This window comes from Strongylocentrotus purpuratus, unplaced genomic scaffold, assembly GCF_000002235.5.
Source record: "Strongylocentrotus purpuratus isolate Spur 01 unplaced genomic scaffold, Spur_5.0 spur5_scaffold_12, whole genome shotgun sequence".
Classification (NCBI taxonomy): Eukaryota; Metazoa; Echinodermata; class Echinoidea; order Camarodonta; family Strongylocentrotidae; genus Strongylocentrotus; species Strongylocentrotus purpuratus.
Window position 1 is genome coordinate 29,849,279 of NW_022145597.1, and position 20,492 is coordinate 29,869,770.

Below are 20,492 nucleotides of genomic sequence, written 5' to 3' on the forward strand. Positions count from 1 at the left end.
AAAATAAATAAATAAATAAATAAATAAAAAATAAAAAAATCAAAAAATCAAAAAATAAAAATAAATAAAAAATAATAATAATTATAATAATAATAAATAAATAAAAATGATAATAATTAAAAAAAGAAATATATATATATATATGATTATTATTTAGACAAAACAAAATTATTATGATATAAAAAAATGAAAAAATATTGATTATTATTGTTATTGCTTTTAAAAAAATCAATGAAAAATAATAATTATTATTATTAAATGAATAAATGAAAAATAATGATAATAATAAATAAATGAATAAATATAATACATTGAGGGGAGAAAAAGGACCCCCCCCCCCCCAAAAAAGGGTCATAGAAAGTCAACGTTGAAAACATGATACAACTTCCTTTCTACCCCCCCCCCCCCCACTGTTCATCCTCCTATTTAGAACATTACATGCCCCCCCCCCCCACCCATAACCTCACTGCCCCTCAATGGCTAGATGTTTTTACAAGAATACACATCATACATGGAATGCATACAATGTTCAATGCCGAGAAAACAATGTATGTAGGAAGTATGGAGGGCATGTTTGTGAATATCATAGAAATCTAATCATTTTAATGAAACCTTATTAAACACTACCATACACAACACATCTATCCATGTATGTTTTGGATTTGATAAACTACTTTTGTTTGATGGGTGTGTATGAATTCATTTCCATGATGAAAAGTATTTTAGTTGCAAAAATAATATCAACTATTTTTGCAACGACCAGCATTGATTGATGAATTAATCTACTATTTTCCTTTATTAATTTAATTTTCCTCATTTCTCTTTCTCTCATTACAGGCATGATATATTTCCAATGTAAGTACTAAGAGTTAAGTTATATTATTACATTTCATATAACATCTAAGTAGATCCTTGTCATTTGATTATTATTTGTCACATGATATTCAATGAATAATCGATTGAACGAATATGTCATTGATCGTGCATTTTTTGTTATATGAGACCCGTATTGTTTGCCAAAGTTGTAACATTGCACTGCAGCACAACCTTAATCTTTGACACGTACATTCACAAGCAGACGACCTGGGTCATCAAGGCGGTCAGTATAAATAACAATTTAGATGTTAGATGTTACAGCTGTATATAAAAACAATAAATTAATGTTTTTCATTTGTTCCATAATGCAAAAATTTTCATTCGTTCAATAATGCGAATATTTTCATTCGACAAACTGTTTTACTATAAACAAGAAGAAATATATCATTCAGACTTTATAATATATATATCTTACTCTTTAATTCTGTTTTGCCCCCTCCCCCTCCCCCTCTCTCTCTCTCTCTCTCTCTCTCTCCCTCCCCTCTCTCTCTCTCTCTCTCTCTCTCTCTCTTTATCTCTATCTCTATCTCTCTCTCTCTCTCTCTCTCTCTCTCTCTCTCTCTATATATATATATATATACAGCTCTCTCTTTGCTAGCACTGGTCTATACTGGGTGTTCTTTGAAGCCCATAACAGTTGGACTGTGTGGTTTTGGATCCTCGGTGTAATAGTAGCTTGCTTCCTACCAGACTATATCTTCAAGACCTACTGCTACTACTATTATCCCAGCAGAGCGGTGGTTGTTAGGGTGAGTATTACAGGGGGACATGAAAGTAGATGCGTGGGACTGTGTAGGGTTTTTATTTGATGTTGCAAGAGTGTTGCTAGGGTGATATTTTACGGCAAATCATTATTTGTTAATTATTTGCACAGGTCTCGGTCCTTTAAAATTCCAGGAATTCATTAGATGTTTGGTAAAGTGTTGTGCAAGTAAAACATGTATTTGAAGATCACCCAAGGGAGAACGCAAATGGAGAGTTTCAACATTATATGTTTTTTATCTCCGTACTAAGCAATTTTGCCTGCTATAAGTGTGTTGTCAAAAAAATATCTTTTCACAGATGATTACGGATCTGTGAATAAAATTTGTGAAGTTCAAAACCTAAACTTTGTATTTTCTAGTGGAACATGGTCATTTAGGGATTCTGTTTCATCAACCCTTGTACTATCAGCTGAGAGCCAGAACGGCATTAACTCAATACTTTAACACAGAGTTAACACCCTTCTGTCTCTCGACACACAACCAACACGAAGAAGTGTTTCCAAATATAAACAGCAGCAAATGATTATTATGGGCATGAATATATCTCATGAATTGATTTGTCCATGGGAATATATAGACTACATGTAGCTTGACTCATTGTGTAATGTATTTCTTATTAAGACGTAAAGTCCAGGGTGTTTTGTCCCTTATGTGAAGGACTACACCAAAGGTTTTCATTCACCCGATAATCGTATGAAGGTGATACCTCTACTGTAGCTTGGATTAGACAAAACATGAAGGAAACTGGTACTTTGAAAGTTGATCTTCAATATGCCATTATACTTTGTAATGTACACAGTGTTTGGGATTTTTAAAAAAATGATCAAGGACTTGGGTCTTGCAGTTAGGTCTTTAAAAAAAAGATGTATTGCCCTTTGAGACCAACTCAAAAATCTTGAAATCTACGGTCAGCTTTTTAATAAAATAAAAAAATTACCGTTTTTTATAGAAAGAATGTAACAAAGCATGAAAAATAGCAGCCCAAAGAGGTAGTAAAAAGAAAGAAAAAAAAGTTTGAAAAAAAAAATTCTGACCGACCGACTGACCCATGTTTTTTGAGACCTAAAGGGCAATACAACATCTCTTTATTTTTGGAGGCCTTATATTGATGCATCAAGTCTAATTCACATATTCACCAATATGTCTAAGGTTTGATGATGTATACATGTACGTGTAAGATGTTCCTCATGTGTCAGCTAACCCGCCCATTTATCTTCCACAGTTATCTCATCTCATATCCCGAGTCCTACAAGTGTTTGACAAGCTAGGGTATCTAACTTCTGTATTAGAATGATTCGCATCCATCCCCCCTCCCCCTCCCCCTCCTCCCCCTAGTGCTTTAGCTTGTAACCTGGTCTGATGTGGTTTGTTTAAGTTCTAAAAGTCTGTGCCGAGTTATGAGTTGGTCTAGTAACTCAGTTAGGATTGAGTTGAATTCATCATTAAAAGTGTTGGGTTCTGTTCCGCAGAGGGTCGTGCAAGATGTATTGCAATACTCTAAGCAAATCTGTACACATACATTAGATATTGTACACAAATAAAGATTGTGGTGATAACTGATCACAACTAATGAGCTTTATTCTACCAGAGCTTGGTCAATGAGTTGACTTGATTCATCTTGTAGTCTAGTTTGTGTTTGGCTCTGCTCATACATAACCTTCAGTTTGGTGAGTGCAAGACTGTTTCAGGTTCTCGAGATACAGCACTACCTACGATGTACCCCCCCCCCCCCCCCCACCCCCCTCTAGCTTGTGAGGCTGCATTCTTGTATTAAACAAGAATTAACCCTAATTTTTTGTTTGAGATTTACAAAATGAATGGAAGTTTGAAAGACGCATGGCCCGCTGTTTTGCGATAACTGCATGAATATGTATGACACATTGATGTTAACAGAGTGTTGTGTATTAGGAAGTAGGGAAAAACATCCTATCCAAAATGGATGCAATTTGTATCCCATGGTCCCAAGATTCAATAGCGGAGATTGCTGCTTAAGCTTCTCCATGTAATCTACCTACTTGTCAGTTCATCCCTGCATTTGACCTTTGACCTTGCCTTACAGCAGAAGTTGTAACCTTGCTTCAGTATGTTTATCTTGGAATTGTTACCCTTGAAGCATGAAGAAGAAGTAGACACTTGTTTGGATCCATTGATTCACAATTCACATTTATTTTAGTGGATGTTTATTGTTATGGAAGAGTAGCAGTTTCATTTCAGTATAAAAGCATGAGGATCCAGTTTAATAGAATCAATGTGATTTTAAGTATTTACGTATGAGCACACTGTAACAAAATGTTTGCAGTCATTTAAAACAGAACTTTGTATTCAAAGTTTTTGTTTGATGTTGTTATTGTTTGACTACACAGATGTCCAGCATAACAAAACTATGATCGATTTCTAATGCTTAAAAAAAAACACCACAGTATAGACCTACCAGTAGTCTGTTTGAGTTTGGTATATGTACATGTTCATATAGGGTAAGGAAAGAGGGATCTAAGTTTATCTGTCGTATGGACAAATCGGAGGAGGATCTCTTTGCGATGGACACAAACAGAGAAATGACATTCAATATGGATGGCATAATTCGAAACGGTTCTCATGTTTGGATGAAAGATATATTAAAATGTCAAACAGTAATAATCGTAAGCGTTGCAGATTTTTGAAATTCTAACGTTTGAAAAAGATGAATTGGAGAAAAAAACTGCAGCTCTTTGATTTATGTTATTACTGTTTATCTATGGATAGTTCCATTCATCAATTATAAGATTTTGTTTTTGTATCTCCTGTCAGATGTTTTTAAAAGCTGACCTACAAGTACATTTACATGTACATGAAGAAGAAGGTATAAACAAGGTGATGGCTTTAATATCACATTAATATTGCATGTCAGCATTTGGGAAGATATTATAGCACGTAATGGTGAAAATGTTATTAAAGTGACTCGGTAACATTGTTGAAGGTTGTTGATTAAAAAATTGCGTAATTTTTGTATGAGATGTTACTTATTATCTTCCTCCAACTGTACTTACCCTCTAACATGCAAATAATTTAGAAAAAATTCTCAAACCACAAAGATATTAATGGCTTTCTAGGAAGGCCTCACTGTGCAACACCCTCTAACAGTGATTAACAGTAAATTCTCCCAACCATTTTTAAATTTTCCAAACCATTTTCCCATGAAAACAAGACAAAAGACAGGTTTTTAAAAATCTTTCAACACTTAAATGTCTGGAATGGTATATAGAGCCAATTCATTGCTTTGTGACAATTTACATTCACCTGAAATGTAATTAAATTGTCATTATATAGTTGGGAGAATTAAGGTATCGATCAGATCACTTTTTCCCAATTTCATCGTTAATAATGGTCTGTTTTCACTCACACTTTCAGATTATCTTTAATTGTACATCTAGCATTGAAGTCACTACCTTAACACCATTTTCTCTCATCTGAACAATGTTACCAAGTCCCTTTAATATTTCCGACAAACAAACAAACAGATAACAAAAAAACCAACAACAAAAATCTCGAAAGATATGAAAGTATGCCAGTGATGGTCCAAAGCAAAATTATATTAAACATGACATGTAGATACAGTGTGAATCTTTTAATGTCGTTTTTAATTCAAAAGAAATTGCTAGGCAATGCAGGTAAAATGTTATATTCTATAGTTTTATATTCTCTATTTTTGAAGGGGTCCTCTATCCTAAATATATATATATATATGGCAATTAACAAAATTATTATTAGTTTTTATTATTCCATGAAGAACTTTGTCTAATATATCAACTTGAATGTTTTGTTGGAAAATGTTTCTTTAATTATCTCTCTATTGATTAATTGATAATGCACGTGCTTATGTAAGGCATAATTATTATGATCATCCCGAAGGATCATTGAATACATGCATGGGGTTACATTAATTGATTTCTTTCTATTGCCAAATGTATAATGGCAGATGCATGCTGGGTCATGATATTAGCCACACAGGTATTAAATGAAGAGTGTTTATTTGGTGATGGAAAATTAAAGGAGCTACATGATGAAACTGCCACTTTGAGAATTTAGTTCCCACCTTCTCTCTATGCAATGACCCCCCCCCCCCCCCCCCCCCACACACACACACACACCCTCAAGAGTCTGGTAGTTGCCCAAACTAAAAAAATGTAGACTGATCTGCTGCATGGAGTAGAAGTGAAATAGAAGTTTGAATGCCAATATGCAATCAATTCTTTTGATCTTGAAGATCCCAACATTTATTACAGATTTATGAAGCTTTGAAGCTCATGTAATGACTAACACTTACACGTATGTAATTGAATTTTTTAATGTTTAATTTGAATTTTTCTAAATGGATAATGTACTGCACAGATTGACATACCGGTAGCTTATAACCCTTACTGTACGACTGTACCTTGCATACTTTTAGCATATAAAGGGCGTGATTTTTAATGTACCTTTAATGGTAGCTGACTTTTGTAGTATGAGGAAAATTCTATTGATAGAATAATAAATGTATTAATTTCATCTTTATTAGCCAAAGACAATATTGATGACTACAACATTGATATTTGCTCAATAATCATATATCATGTGAAATATGTCAAAAGTTAGTGATCACATTGATATAGTTTTGTTTTTTCTTCTTCAACTTATATCAAATTTCGTAGATCTAAAATTTAATATAAATAATAATTTTATGTTAATGAAATGACCTTCCATGATAAAGTTATGGTGACAGTGGTAGAGAGTGCACTCTTTTTAGAAACCTCATATGCATTTAAACATTTTCTGTTGCTTTTCCCCACATTTTATTTCCCATGCATCCGCTACATGGCTTATTTACGCTGGTTTCCATGACGACCAACATCAATGCCTGCATGACGATATGTGGCATTTTGATTCCATCCCGATTCCTGCCATTTTCTTCACTCCCATTTTTGTCTGTTCTTCATTTCCAATACATGTGCACACTATCCTTCACTCACGTTCGATTTGTTCCCATTTTTGTTTGTTGGCTTTTACATCATTATGCTAAACTGAAATTGTTCTGGATTATTTTATTCAAAATATCTTGACAAATTCACAATTTATACATGCTACTTTACCTCATATGTTTAATTGTTTTAATTCACTTGAAATCACTATTTTAAATGAATTTTTGAGGTTCATTTACCATTTCATCTCCAATCCTAAATTTAACACCCTTATTTCACACGTTCTCATATTTGTGGAACACCCAATATTACATGATGCGAATACCAAATGGCACACACATGCACCTATAAAAATGCTTGGATTATTGTGATTGCACTCACATTGAATGTGTATGCACTGAAATTTGGCACCGCTTTTTCACAACATCAACACAATGCAATTGATTGCTGTCAACACCTTTGAAATCTTTCCACCTGTATTTTTATTTTTGTTTTCTGCTCACTCCAATCTCTGCCCTGCCCTGCCCTGTCCCCCTTTTTTCTTACGAATTGTGTCTTCTATCTTGCCTTCCTCCATCCCCTTTCTCCCTTCCCCCCTTCACCCTTCCCCCTTCCCTTTCCCCCTCCTCATCCATTCTCCTCTCGCCTCCTCCCCCTCCCCCTTTGCTCCCTGCATCGATCAAACCCTCCTGCTCCTATGGTGGCCTTAATGATGCAAATAAGCAGAGAAATGATGATGATGCATGCATGTCGTGCATTCGATGGCATCGGCGTCACTCTAGTCGTCTTGAGAACAGTTCGGATGCCGACATGACGCACAGTAATGCAAACCTAGGTAGGGGTCATGTGATGAGTCAATATCTCTCTCTCTTGTTTTCTCAGAAATTTCTTGAGGGTTGTGCTGGATTGCTTTTGAATGGTTGAAAGAAAAGAGCTGTGCATTTTATTTATCTTAGTTGCATGTAAATTAGTATGATAACTTTGGACATTCGTTGCTTTATTTCTGTATGCCATCATTGAATCATCAATTTTATTTATTTATCCATATTTTTAGATTTTACTGTTCTCTCCAAAGTTGTCAAATTCTGTCAAGTGCCTCCTTTTGTGGAAGTGTTTTAAAAAAAAATCTTTGCATTGTATCTATCTGTCTGTTTCTCTTTCTCTACCCCTTTCTCTCTTTCCCATTCTCTCTTTCTCCCTCTCCCCTTTCTCTCTTTCTCCCTCTCCCCTTTCTCTCTCTCTTTCTCTCTTTCTCCCTCTCCCCTTTCTCTCTCTCTTTCTCTCTTTCTCCCTCTCTCCTTTCTCTCTCTCTTTCTCTCTTTCTCATTATCCCTCTCTCCTTTCTCCCTCTCCCCTTTCTCTCTTTCTCCCTCTCCCCTTTCTCTCTCTCTCTCTCTCTCTCTTTCTCATTCTCCCTCTCTCCTTTCTCCCTCTCCCCTTCCTCTATCTTTCTCTCTCTTTCTCTCTTTCTCATTCTCCCTCTCTCCTTTCTCCCTCTCCCCTTTCTCTCTCTCTTTCTCTCTTTCTCATTCTCCCTCTCTCCTTTCTCCCTCTCCCCTTCCTCTATCTTTTTTCCCTCTCTCTTTCCTCTCTCTCACGTTCCCATTCCCTCTCTCTCTTTCCCATTGCCTATCTCTCTTTCTCTGTATACTCCTTTTCTGTGAAGATTGGCTCCTATTCATTTTTTTCTAAAAATAGATGGGAACAGAAATTCCCTTTTCCCCTCAATTTTTATGTTCTACTATTATTACATGTAACTTGTTTCATTTTCCACACATTTTAATTCTGACTTTCAGCTAGTATTATTTGTTAGACTGCTATTAATTTAGCTAAAGTGTATAGTTTGCCTGATGCCCTAATACCCTGATGCCCTTGTTGTGTGCTTATTAGTTTATACTTTCATCAGAGAGATAATTTCCTTATTTACGGTATCCTCTACTACAAAGTTAACATTAGTTCTGGCCCCCTACTGACAATACATACAAGCGTATGCTTGTCTATATTAGAGAATAAAACCTACAATTAACAACTGAATTATTCATACAATTTGGACTGGTTGAATAAGATCTTTTGTTGAATACTTTTAAATGAGAGTTTTGATATGTCACACTCGAGAGAAAAATAAAAGGGGGAAAATCAATTCTTCACATACCAAAACAATTACAAACATTGGCAAGGGTAATAATAATTTAGTTGTTATCTTTATGTGCTTTAAAGCCCCTCATAAGTGTTGGGAGCTCCAAATTCGCCAAAAGTTTGATGGCAAATTTCATTTAAATTGTATCATAATGTGAAAGAAGATGTCATTCAAGACATGCTTCTGCAAAGATTTTCCCCCAAAAAATGTGTTTGAAGACAAATATATAGACAAAATTTGGGTTTTCTGTCGAATGCAGAAAACCTAAATTTTGTACTCTTTCATCAATATTAGACTTTAAACACATTTGTTATGAAAATCCTTGCAGAAATGTGTCTTAAATGACACCCTCTTTCACATTATGATACAATTTAAGTGAAATTTTGCCATCAAATTGTTGGGGCTGCCAACACTTTAGAGGGGCTTTAAGTGGTATTCATTATGTGCTTGTTGTAATTTGTATTTAGAAGGTAAAGCTAATCAATCCATGTGCCTTTATTTCTTCTCCCCCTGCTCTGCTCCCCCCTGCCCTGCCCTGCCTTGCTTCAGTTGCGAGTGGCATGTTTGGTGACACAGAGTTGTAAAGAGCCTAGCTTCCCCCATTGCTTCCTGTACATAGAGTATGTAGTGTGTAGTGTGTGAATTTGTTTTAGAGGTACAGCATTAACACTTAATATTGCACGTTGAAAGTGGCATTCTAAATAATGACTGTGAAGCATGTAATCTGGGATAGACCAACATTTTTGAAAAAGGGGCACAATTCCAAAATATTTCTGACAAGCACCCCCCCCCCCCCCCCCCCCCCCCCACATACACACACAGGCAAATATAAAAAAGAAAAGAGAAGTCATCACTTTTTAAAGGGGTCACATTTGTGTATTTTTTTGCATATCATTTGGGTTTCAAGAGGGTGGGCATGGGACAATAGTGCCCTTCCTCCCCCCCCCCCCCCCCCCCCCCCAAAAAGAGACCAAATTGTGCAAAATCATTCATTTAATTAGCATTGCATTATTTATAATGTTGAATGTCACTTTGAGCTTGATGTACACCCTTTTTTTTGTATTTCTTACCTTTTGGTTTGGCCTTTAAAAGTGTGTGTTCATGCATGAAATCACTTTGCATGTATTTATTTTGACTGATTCTCGCACTTTCATCTCCTTAATGCATTTTGAAACTTTGGAATTTGTAGAAAAAAATTGGAAAAACTATGAAGCTTAATATATTTTCATCATGAAATGTAGATGTGTTGGTATTTGGTAATTAACAAGGCTTTTTAATCCTTAATTAGTCATGCAGTAGGAAGGGTTAACTTAACAATATCTATGGAAAAGAACCATCAAATATACCTACAAATATATTTACAGCTGTATCCCAGGTTAAAAATATCTGAACTGTAATTTTGCGTAGGGTCTATTTGAATATTAAAGTCACTAAGTGATCTGTGTGTGGTTTGCAGTGCTGTTCTGCTGAGGCATAATTTCTTGTCTTTGATCTGATTTGAAACTTTGTCTATCTGTATCAATCATCCATCCTGCCTCCGATGTATGCAATCTGTGTATCTTCCCTTGTAGTTAACTCTATTCAGTTTTCAAGCCATTTGAGTTTGAGTTCTTCGCATTGTGCAAACTGTATGGATAGGTCCACATGTGTTCATGCAATTGAAATTCATCAAACACATCAAAAGATATTAAAACAAATCAGTATGAATTAAACAATATAAATATAACAATATTCATGTTTATGACACTGTGTATGAAGGGTGGTGGATCGTTTTGCATGTAAAAGAACATATATACTCTGAATTTAAAGTAAAGCATACACACCAACAATAGCTAGACAGCAGAATGCCAAAGATTTGAAAAAATGGTCTTTAATTCACAATTTGTTGGGCAAAATTGAAGATGGAGTTGATAAGGTTTTGGTTACGAAATAAGAAAGGGTAAGCTCGTAGAAGTAAAGGAATGATAATTTCCTTACCTGAAAACTTTCCAATTTTATGAGGGTATTATTTTATTTTCCATTTCTGTACCACATTTATGAAATACACCCCCCCCCCCCTTCCCTGAGAAACAGGTATCAATTTACAGCTGCTGGGTAAATTTTGCTCTCTGAACTTCTTGGGAGCTTGTCATGTATCTTGCGAACCAATGATGTTTCTCAGATGTTTTCTTTCTCATTAGTTTGTGACTGCATCTTTCTTCTTGGAGCATTCAGAACTCTTACATGTAAATGCGTAATGATTCATTGTTACCCTATTTTGTCCAAAATGTTGCGTATACATGCATACAATGGAGTGCATCTTTATACATCTACAATGCTATACATATCTTATTGTCTGTCAATTGTTCATACTTGTATTTCTAATTTTGCTCATTTTGACATTCATTGTTTTAAATGTTTTTCAGAGATTAATACTCATTTTAATGTTATACATGTTCATATGCCTAGATTGTTAACATTTTTGACACATCTTCATTTTCATCACATCTACTTGTACATGTACATGTAGTTAGTTTGCCAATATATTAATACATTTTCTATTATGCATCTGATAATTGAGGTTTGGTTTAATCATGATTATATCATTAACTTCTTGATTGTGCATGCTGTTTGTAAATTTTGTATTCTTCTTGGTGAAATTTTAGAAGAAAGCTTACTTGATTCTGTATGATATTTATAATAAATAGGATATTGAAAGATGAATGTAGGCTCATGTAGCAAGATTACATGAATGATATGTACGTGCATGTGGTAGACATGTTATTTAAAATTTGTTTGATGAAATGGAAATAAATTTTATGTGTTGTTTGGATAATTTGAATCCTGTACCATAAGATTTAGTATGAAATTAGTATTAGAAGTATTTAAAGGTTGTTTTGTAACGGCAGGTTTCAAATCGGGAGGGGCATAGTGCCAAAATTTTCTCACAATCAGAATTGGAGATTATTGCTAAAAAGAAGAAAATATTTGCAAATCAATTACGTGAATGACCTTTAAACCAATCATTTTAGTAAAATTATTCATTTTCAGACATTTTTACCGCATGGTGGTGGAATTAATAAGAAGAAAAACATGTATAGTAATATCTTCATGCTCTAGAATGTTGATGCACGAATGAATATATACTCTTCATTTTCATTTAATTTGCTTACATTTTTTGTATGTTTGTGTGTGTGTCTGTCTTTCATGTTAACAGAAACCATCTCAAATACTCCAGACACGCAGCAACAGCACACAACCTCTGCTGCTAACTTGATCTGGGAAGAGGTATGTAGTCCCACACATACAAATTCATGTCATGATGAATGTTTTATGTGTAGTCCCATATATCTGAAGTTTTGCATGGCCTTGTTGATCTAGCTCTCCTAGTAATTTCATCAGAGAAACTCTTCTGCTAATTTGATCTGGGAAGAAGTATGAAGTCCCACACATCCAAATTTATGATGGATTTTTTTATGTGTAGTCCCATGTACCTGGTTTTGCGTATAGCTGTTTTCTCAAGAGTTTCACATCTTATGCTGATTGTAACAAGGATATCCTCTGTTGAGAGACAGAAGGATGTTACTCTGACATAAATAGCTACAAATTAATGACCTTCTGACTGTCAGGATATGATATTAAGTGTATATCATGCATGCAAACTAATTTCTATATCAAGTACTCTTGTATTTTCACCAATGATTTCTTTAACCTTAGTCATGTATCTCTCAAGTGAATGCACAAGCACATTTATAATTTATAATTAATATTTTGTTTCATTTTTACATGTTGCACATAAGTGTTCATGAATAATTTTCTTACACATCTGTTTTGTTAAGTCTCTTTATAATTACAAACCATTTTAGAACTTGGAAGATATGAATAGAATTTAAAAACAAAGATATTTTTAGAATTTATTTTAATAGCAATTTGTTCGTGAAAAACTATAAGATTTCAATAAAATATCTTGGAATTAATACACTGTACCTAATGGATGTAGATCAAAATCCCCCTCCTCCCGTTTATGTGGTGATATACGCTCATGTTAATGTTTTCTATAGACGTGTGTCATATGTTCAGTACACTCATGCTTTCCTGAATGATTGTGTCAATGTAGGAATCAGAAACAAAACTGAATTGTAAAGCTGCAAAGCATGTGCCTCTGAAAGAAATGTACTTCAATTCATTAAACTTACCTATTAAGAATATATATTGATTTTAAAAATCACTCTCATTTTGTCCTTCAAAATCCAATCATGTAAACCATTGTCTCAGCAATCCGTTGTCACGCAGTTGTTCTCAATGCATCTGAAATACGTGTAGTTGTTGAATCGTTGCTGAAAGTTGATAAAGCCATTTCATGAAAACTTTCCATTATCACTGCAAATGTTAAACATGACAGCTACATGTATACTGTACCAGTGTTCGTATTCATGGGCCAACAATCATACAACTGCAGGTTCCGCAAGAACATTGCTGTAAATCACAGTTTCCCTTTTCCCAAGTGTGTGAGAGAAACAAAAGGGGCAAAATATTGCATTCCTGTTCTTCCTATCTATCTAAGTACAGTCTTCCGGTTCGGAGGTTGATTGCAACATCTCTCCATTTCACTCTATCTTCTGCCATTCTGGTGCACTCTTGCAGTTTTAGTCCACTCCAGTTCTTGACATTCTCTTCCTAGTTGATTCTGGGTCTCCCTCTAGGTCTACTTCCTTCCACTCTTCCTTCCAATACATCCTTTAAGAGGCTTTGGTGCCTTTTTCTTCCTGTGGTGCTTAAAATAACCCTTTTTTAGCTTTCCGCTGCTGACCTTTGAAGAGCATGAAAATGTGAACAATAGTACTGCTACTATACAGTCAAACCTGTCTTACTGGCCACCTCTAGAAAGGCCACCTTCCTATAGTGGCCATACATGTATATGTTGCCTACCTCGAAAAAGAAATGTGTGTTGAAGAACCTGTCTAGAAAGGCCACCTGTCTACAGTGCCTACTCTCTCCATTTCCCTTGTGTGGCCTTTTATAGACCGGTTCAACTGATCTGTTTTTGATCTGTTATTATTGTATATTGTTGTATGTTGGAAGCTTGTCGAATAAAAATCAATCAAAAAAAAAACCAATCAATCGGCTGCTAATATCACAGTTCCTTCTATTGTACCATACGCTTCTGACAGACCTCTTTTCCCCTTCTATTGTTGAGAATACTATGGTATTCCTTTTGCTCTTTTATTTTGTACAAAAGTATGGTATATGGTACTACCTTTGCTGCTTTATGCAGTACTTGGCTGTTCTGTCAGTTTCTCAATAAGCTACTGATAAATGTTGTTGTACATGCAGCTCTACATGCAAGCCTAGAGTGCATGTATACATGATGGTGGCAAAAGTTGGGTGAAATTAGAGAGCTCATTTCGACTCTACTGTCAACTTTTGTTATTGAAAACAGGATGGTGTATGGAACTGTTATTGCTGCTGTAAACTTGGCTGTTCTGTCAGTTCTTCACTTGGCTATTGCTTGTGTATATTATGCAAGCTTAAAGTATTTTCTGTTATGAATGACAACAAATTTTTCCCTCTCCTCCATAGTTGACAATTTAGGACTCGCCCGTAGATTGTAATGAAGTGATTAATTGAACGCAGTCATGTGTGATTTTTTTCATTGACACTGTTTTTTGGGAAATGTGGTGATTTGTTTGAGATGTCTTTTCCTCGCTGGGAATACTCTATTGGAAATGGAAGAGTGCACTTGCATGTATGTTATGTCTATTGTCTTCTTTATGCCTTACAGTACTTCTGTAACTCAATTTGTAATTAGTTTGAATCTGTGTGGTATAAATGTATATGTACATTGTTACAGTATGTGCAGCCTTATGAGTTTCATAAGAATTGATGTGTGTAAGTGTACATGTACAGTATCTTTTAAACATTTATTTTGTATTTTAAAATTGTTTTTTTTTTTTTCTTCGCCCTTTTATGATTTTTATTTAAATGCACAGTCTTGTGTTTTAACATTTACAGTGTGTGTACCTTTAATGTTTTTCTTTACTGTTTTTAAAGGTGTCTTCAAATGTAAAATAATGTGCTCTGTAGTATGTGTACATGCCATTGATGACAATGACCTTGTAACACAATGGTTAGCAACTGTACAATCTCTTGATTGTACATAGTGTTCAATTGCAAACTAGCAGTTACTAACTAAATCTCTTTGTTATGGGGTGCAACTTTATGGGTGTATCTCCTTTTTTTAAAACAAAGTGTACAGATTTATAGGCAAAGTAGGGACCGTACAGTGATCTTTTTATGTATTTGATAATTCATAGTATTTGTAACTAAAAAGGTATACATGTCACATCATTTAAAATTTGGTGACTTTTAACACTTCTCTTTACCTCTCAATTTTTCTAGTCGTCAAACAAGACATCGTACCACAACCCTAGTGTTGTCATGGAGGACGGACTGCCCCTAACGACCTACAAGAGAACCTCCAGCTCCCAGAAGGCTAATAATAACACCGACTAGCAATTAACAACCCTCTCCAAGCAACCTCATCCACCACTTAGCAACAAATCAACAACTAGGCAACAAGCTTGGTGAGGGAGAGTTGCTGGAGATCATCAAAAACAGCTCCGAGGGCCAACACAAACACCAATTCCACATTCCTCACCAGGCAAAAACATCATCATCCGTCGCTAGGCAACACATCCTAAACTAGGCAACAGGCTTGGTGAGGAAAGGGTTGCTGAGTCCATCTCCACAGGGAATGAAGTAATTGCTTTAAATACAAGATGGATTCGTTCCTGAATGTTGTGTGCTGGGCTGTGGGGGAAACGAATTCTACCAAATATATTAGCATTCCTTACCAGGCAACATCATCTATTGCTAGGCAACAGATTAGTTGCTAGGTAATTGATGAAGTATTGCGCGACAAATCAACAACTAGGCAACAGGCCTGGTACGGAAGGTTGCTGGAGATCATCCTATCTGAGTGATTCTTTAAAGGTATAAGATGAAGCGTGTTCTTATGTTGTGTACTGGGAGCTGGAGAAAAAATGCTACTGAAAAATCAATATCCCTCTCCAGCCCACATGAGCTGTTGCTAGGCAACATATCAGCTACAAAGGGAAGAGGGACGCTGAGATCATCGTAATGGGGAATAGTGTTAATGTCTATATGGTGGTTGAATTCTCATATGTTGTGTGCTTGGACTGAGAAATATGTGTTGGAGTCACGATTACATGTTGTACAGCAACGAAGGAAGTATATGGACTAAGAGCTTTAGCCTAAACGATGTTCAAATCCTCTGATTGACACTACAAACTTTTGCATGCAGAGTGGACCTAATTCATTTTAGCACTGCAATCATAGTGCTGTGAGAAGAATTTAAGAGACACCTACTCTGCTCATCACGTGTGCATTTACAACTCATTGTCACAATACCAATTTGTTGAATTATAGTGTGATATTCATAATTACAGCTGCTTTAACGATTGATGTCTTTCACATGTTCTGCCTTTGATGAATAACTCAAAGCCTAATAGTCAACCAAAGCTCTCTTTCTTAATAAGTGTTTGTAATAATTCCAATCCACGAAGGTACATTATGATCTGATCATGTGTTTTGCCTTTGAGGAAAAAAATCAGCAAACCTATACAACAAAGGTTTGACCAAAACTGTCTGACATACATGTTTGTAACCATTTGTTTCAAAAGAGATTAAATGTTATCTGTGTCATAGTCCACCGTGGGAAGCAGTTATTTTCAAGTTTAAGAAACATGTTCTGATATGATATATTTCAGGTACCAATTTGTTTCATCAATTGAGTCATTTTTTTGTGCTTTGTATCACGCCCACAGATATACCTGTATATTGTACATGAAAAAGTACAATGTTAAATGTCTAAGCAATAACCGTGCCATATTTCAGATATGCTGTACAGATGTAGCAGGAATATTAATATTTTTCATGATTATTCATGATGTTTTCCTATTTTTATTGATGATGTTCAATGATCTACTCAAAGCTTGCTGTATTCAGTTTCATAAGAAAATTAGTACAACTTAACAAAATATCTCTTACAAATTCTAATGAGTTTGATAGATCTATATCCAGCCATGGTGGAATGACACAATGAGAGTATATTTCTATTGATTCATTCTTTTTATTTGAACAATAATTATCTGTGGCACTACATGTACTTACTCCTTCATCTTACATGTATATTGAGCTGTTTTTTGTTTCCTTTCTTACTTTTGAATGCCTTATTGAAATACTTATTCGAGTTTTTCTTGCATAATCTTCTTGCAGACTTCAAGTGAAGGTATGCAGTTTGTGTCTTTGATATGCACTCCATTTTGTCAGATTCAGGACCTATTTCTCATATAGGCCTTGAAGCTAGACTGCTGCTGCCTCACATAAACAACCTGCCTAAAAGGACTTTCAAATGATGTGATTTTATAAATCTTTTGATCTGTTTCTCACCATTTATATTTCATAATAGTACTTCAGTCATATTCATTCCTTCATCTATGTGTCTTATATACTTTAGCCTCATGAGAATCAATCGTGTGTGAACAAATCTCCTCGTGGAATAATCAGAAACTTGTGTCTTTTTAATAATTACCTTTCATCTTTCATCACTTTATCAATCATGTATGTTGTTTGTACGTTGTATGATTAATCTTCTGTGTTAATGTAAGAATCCATTCATTGAGATCATTTTTGTGTACCATTTTGTGCAATTTTAACTAGTTTTATTTTTAACCACATAATTAATGATTTATAAACATGTGTGTACCCAATAGATTATGTTATATTCATGTACACTCAAACTTGTCTTAGTGGCAACCTTTCTATAAAGGCCACCTGTTTTTAGCGGCCAAGCATTTTGTCTCCCTCGAGTAAGAAATGTGTGCTATAGAACCTGTCTAGAAAGGCCACCTGTCTTCAGTGGCCACTCTCTCTGTTTCTCCTTGAGTGGCTTCAATAGACAGGTTTGAATGATTAGAGCTAGAAGGGAGTTACCTAGGTATATGGTTGAGTATGGGAGCTAAGGCCTTCCTTGCTCCCATTAGTTGTTTACATCAGATACTTTTACATTCCACCTGCAAATCACAAGTTAAAAGTTACAGGTATTATTTAACATTTTGTTTAAAAAGTTGTGCCTTGTTGAATTGAGCAAAGATCTGCAAATTTGTATGTAATTATACATGTATATGTTCACCAAAACATAATTAATGTTTAACTTTATAAATCATTTAGATATTTACATATTATATACCAATCAGTACTTAGTTGATTTGCTGCTTTATAAGTTGCAATTGAAAAGGGTACATGTACATGAATGAGTAATTTTTAATGACAGCTCGACAATTTGTTGTAGTCTTCTTTCTTTCTTTTTTTTTCCATATAAGAACTAGCTATTATTATTATTATTTATGGTAATCTTACATTGTATGTGATTGAGAAGTTTGCTTTAGACTTTAAAAATCTAATATGTGTGTTTTATTTGTGTAGTTGTTGCTGTTTATTCTTTGCAACTGCGAACAATAGCAACTTCAGGTATCAACAAATAAGTGCTCGTTCATGTAGTGCTGGTCATTCTCTCATTTTGTGATAATGGTACATATACATAAAGTATTTCATTGTATGTAATAAGGAAGATTTTCAGTTGAACATACCATAGTCATTTACTATCAGCCATATTGTAGTTTTTATTTACTGAGGAAATCAGTGTACCTCATTGGTGAGAAAGAAAAACACATACTGCATATACAGACAATAGATTAAATTTGAAGTTGGTTATGCACCTGTACCTACAGATGTTAGGAATTATTTTTTATCCATGTCATCTTTAAATGTCCTCATTTTTACGAACCAATCAAAGAGATATGAAGAAGACCAGCCAAGGTTATCCATTTTACTTTGAAGACACTATAGAATAGCAAACAAAACTACATGTAAGGTATGATATTTATTGATTCAATAATCCATATTACTGGTTTTAAATAAAAGTGATAGTAAATAAATGAATATTTAAACAAAAATATATATACTGCTTTGTGACAATAGCTGCTCCATCATCCTTCATGAAGTACATTCCCAATCAGGATATCATGTACTTGTATTGATCAGTGCCTACCGTACTTGTTTATTTCAGTCGTTGTTTTCTATTTTGTATATGATTCTTGCATTCCACCCATTTTTGTGAATCTTTACAAAGTAATTTTGATAGATATATATTTTTCATGATCTTTAATTTGAATGCTAATATCATCAGTTTAGGGCCAGAAAGGCATTAACTCTGTGTATTATCAGGATGTGAGTTAATTAACACCCTTCTCGCTTTAAACATGTGTATAATTATGCTGATGTGTTTGTACATTATATACATACCATGCGTTGAAGATTTCAAGTACTTCAGGATTATCTCCTCTCTAAAGCCAAAAGGGCGTTAACTCATAGGGGGCTTGTAGTTTAAGCAGAGTTAATGCCCTTCTGGCTCTAAACAGAAGATATGTAATGTACATGTATGTGAAGATACTTACATACAATTTAACTGTAACTGAGTCAATTTAGTTTGAAAAGATTGTTTAGAGATTTAAGTAGTTGAGTGCCGAGAAGACGTCACTGCAATATAATTGGGTTGGATACAAACTAAGGTCTTTCTTGTTCTCAGCTGTAAATGACGGACTAATCCTGTGGTGTATAATTTATTGAAATTGTAGATGTTACAGATTTGCTAGATGAAATCAGATTATGCAATGTACATTTTACAATGAAACAGAGAATTATGGAATAAATTTATTTCTTAGATTATAATAAACCAAAGTGTTGAATGTGGTCTGTGTTTGAAGTCATTGAGCATTAGAGTTCCTAATCACACGATGTGATAAATCGTCTGACAAAATGATGGTATGGCAAGATAAAATGACAGGCATAGTGCGCTGCATTTTACATACCGGTAGGTATGTTTTTAAGAGGCAGCCGAGTGGGTGTGCTTAAGGGCCATTGTTACTTGATACTCCTTTTTTTTTCACCACTACTTATTTAATTACAGGCAGAATAGTTTTACTTTGCAATGACAATTACGTTTCAAGCGATCATGTAGGACAGATGCACCTGGCTATAACATACCCTCAAATCCAACTATATCACTGATAAACAGTCAAACTTGTACACAATGTCTCTCAATCTCTCTCTTTCTTTCTCTCTTCCTCCTCTCTCTCTATATCTCTTTCCATGATTTTCCAATTTAGTCTTTTTCAGTACTTCACCCACACATGAAAGAATACCTCCCATTCCTAATCCTTCTTTCTTGGCAATGCTGAGTACATTTAGTTCTTAATAAGGCAAGATGACAGAATACTTCTCCCTTCCTCTCTCTCTATACTCTTCTATCCTCTTTCAAATGATACTTTTTAGGACTATTAAATGTAGTTTTAGAAAGAAGTTGGTCGCATTAGATTATGTTTTCTTTTCAAAATGAAATTTTTTCATTATTATTATTATGGCGACGTATATCATAATGCTAAATATATTACTCAATGCGGATGTAGTATCAAAAATAGTATCGCTAGTGATATTTGTTGGTCTCGCAATGTATGGTCAACAAGGGATTTAAAAAGATCACAACGTTTCGTGCACTGCTGCAACACTTCGTCAGGTGATAAATATTGTAAGCAAGCATGTTTTATACTCTACAGGCGGATCCGTTGCTCAGATAATTCTATCAATAATTAGAACAATAATGGACAAGGCCTATTGGCCGAAGCACAAAGGTGCTCCACCAATCAGCTGGCTTGGCTCACC

At 34.8% G+C, this 20,492-nt stretch overlaps 1 protein-coding gene across 7 annotated transcripts in view; it reads left to right on the plus strand.

The window, feature by feature from the left end:
- The window catches only part of LOC588223 (probable phospholipid-transporting ATPase IF), a 65,916-nt gene extending 46,410 nt beyond the window's left edge, over positions 1-19,506 (plus strand). Inside the window, exons 28-33 of one of the 7 annotated variants that reach the window (XR_004063604.1) lie at positions 838-855; positions 1,460-1,625; positions 7,301-7,409; positions 9,261-9,331; positions 11,908-11,978; positions 15,090-15,134. Coding sequence is in view for 6 of the 7 variants with exons in the window: in XM_030982354.1 (XP_030838214.1) it covers positions 838-855; positions 1,460-1,625; positions 7,301-7,409; positions 11,908-11,978; positions 15,090-15,203 (478 nt within the window). In the remaining variant the exon portion in view is untranslated. Of the gene's footprint in view, positions 1-837; positions 856-1,459; positions 1,626-4,427; positions 4,480-7,300; positions 7,410-9,260; positions 9,332-11,907; positions 11,979-15,089 lie in introns of all 7 variants that reach the window. The other 6 variants (XM_030982355.1, XM_030982354.1, XM_030982356.1 and 3 more) reach the window with 6 other exon arrangements.
- The last annotated feature ends 986 nt before the right edge of the window (positions 19,507-20,492 follow it).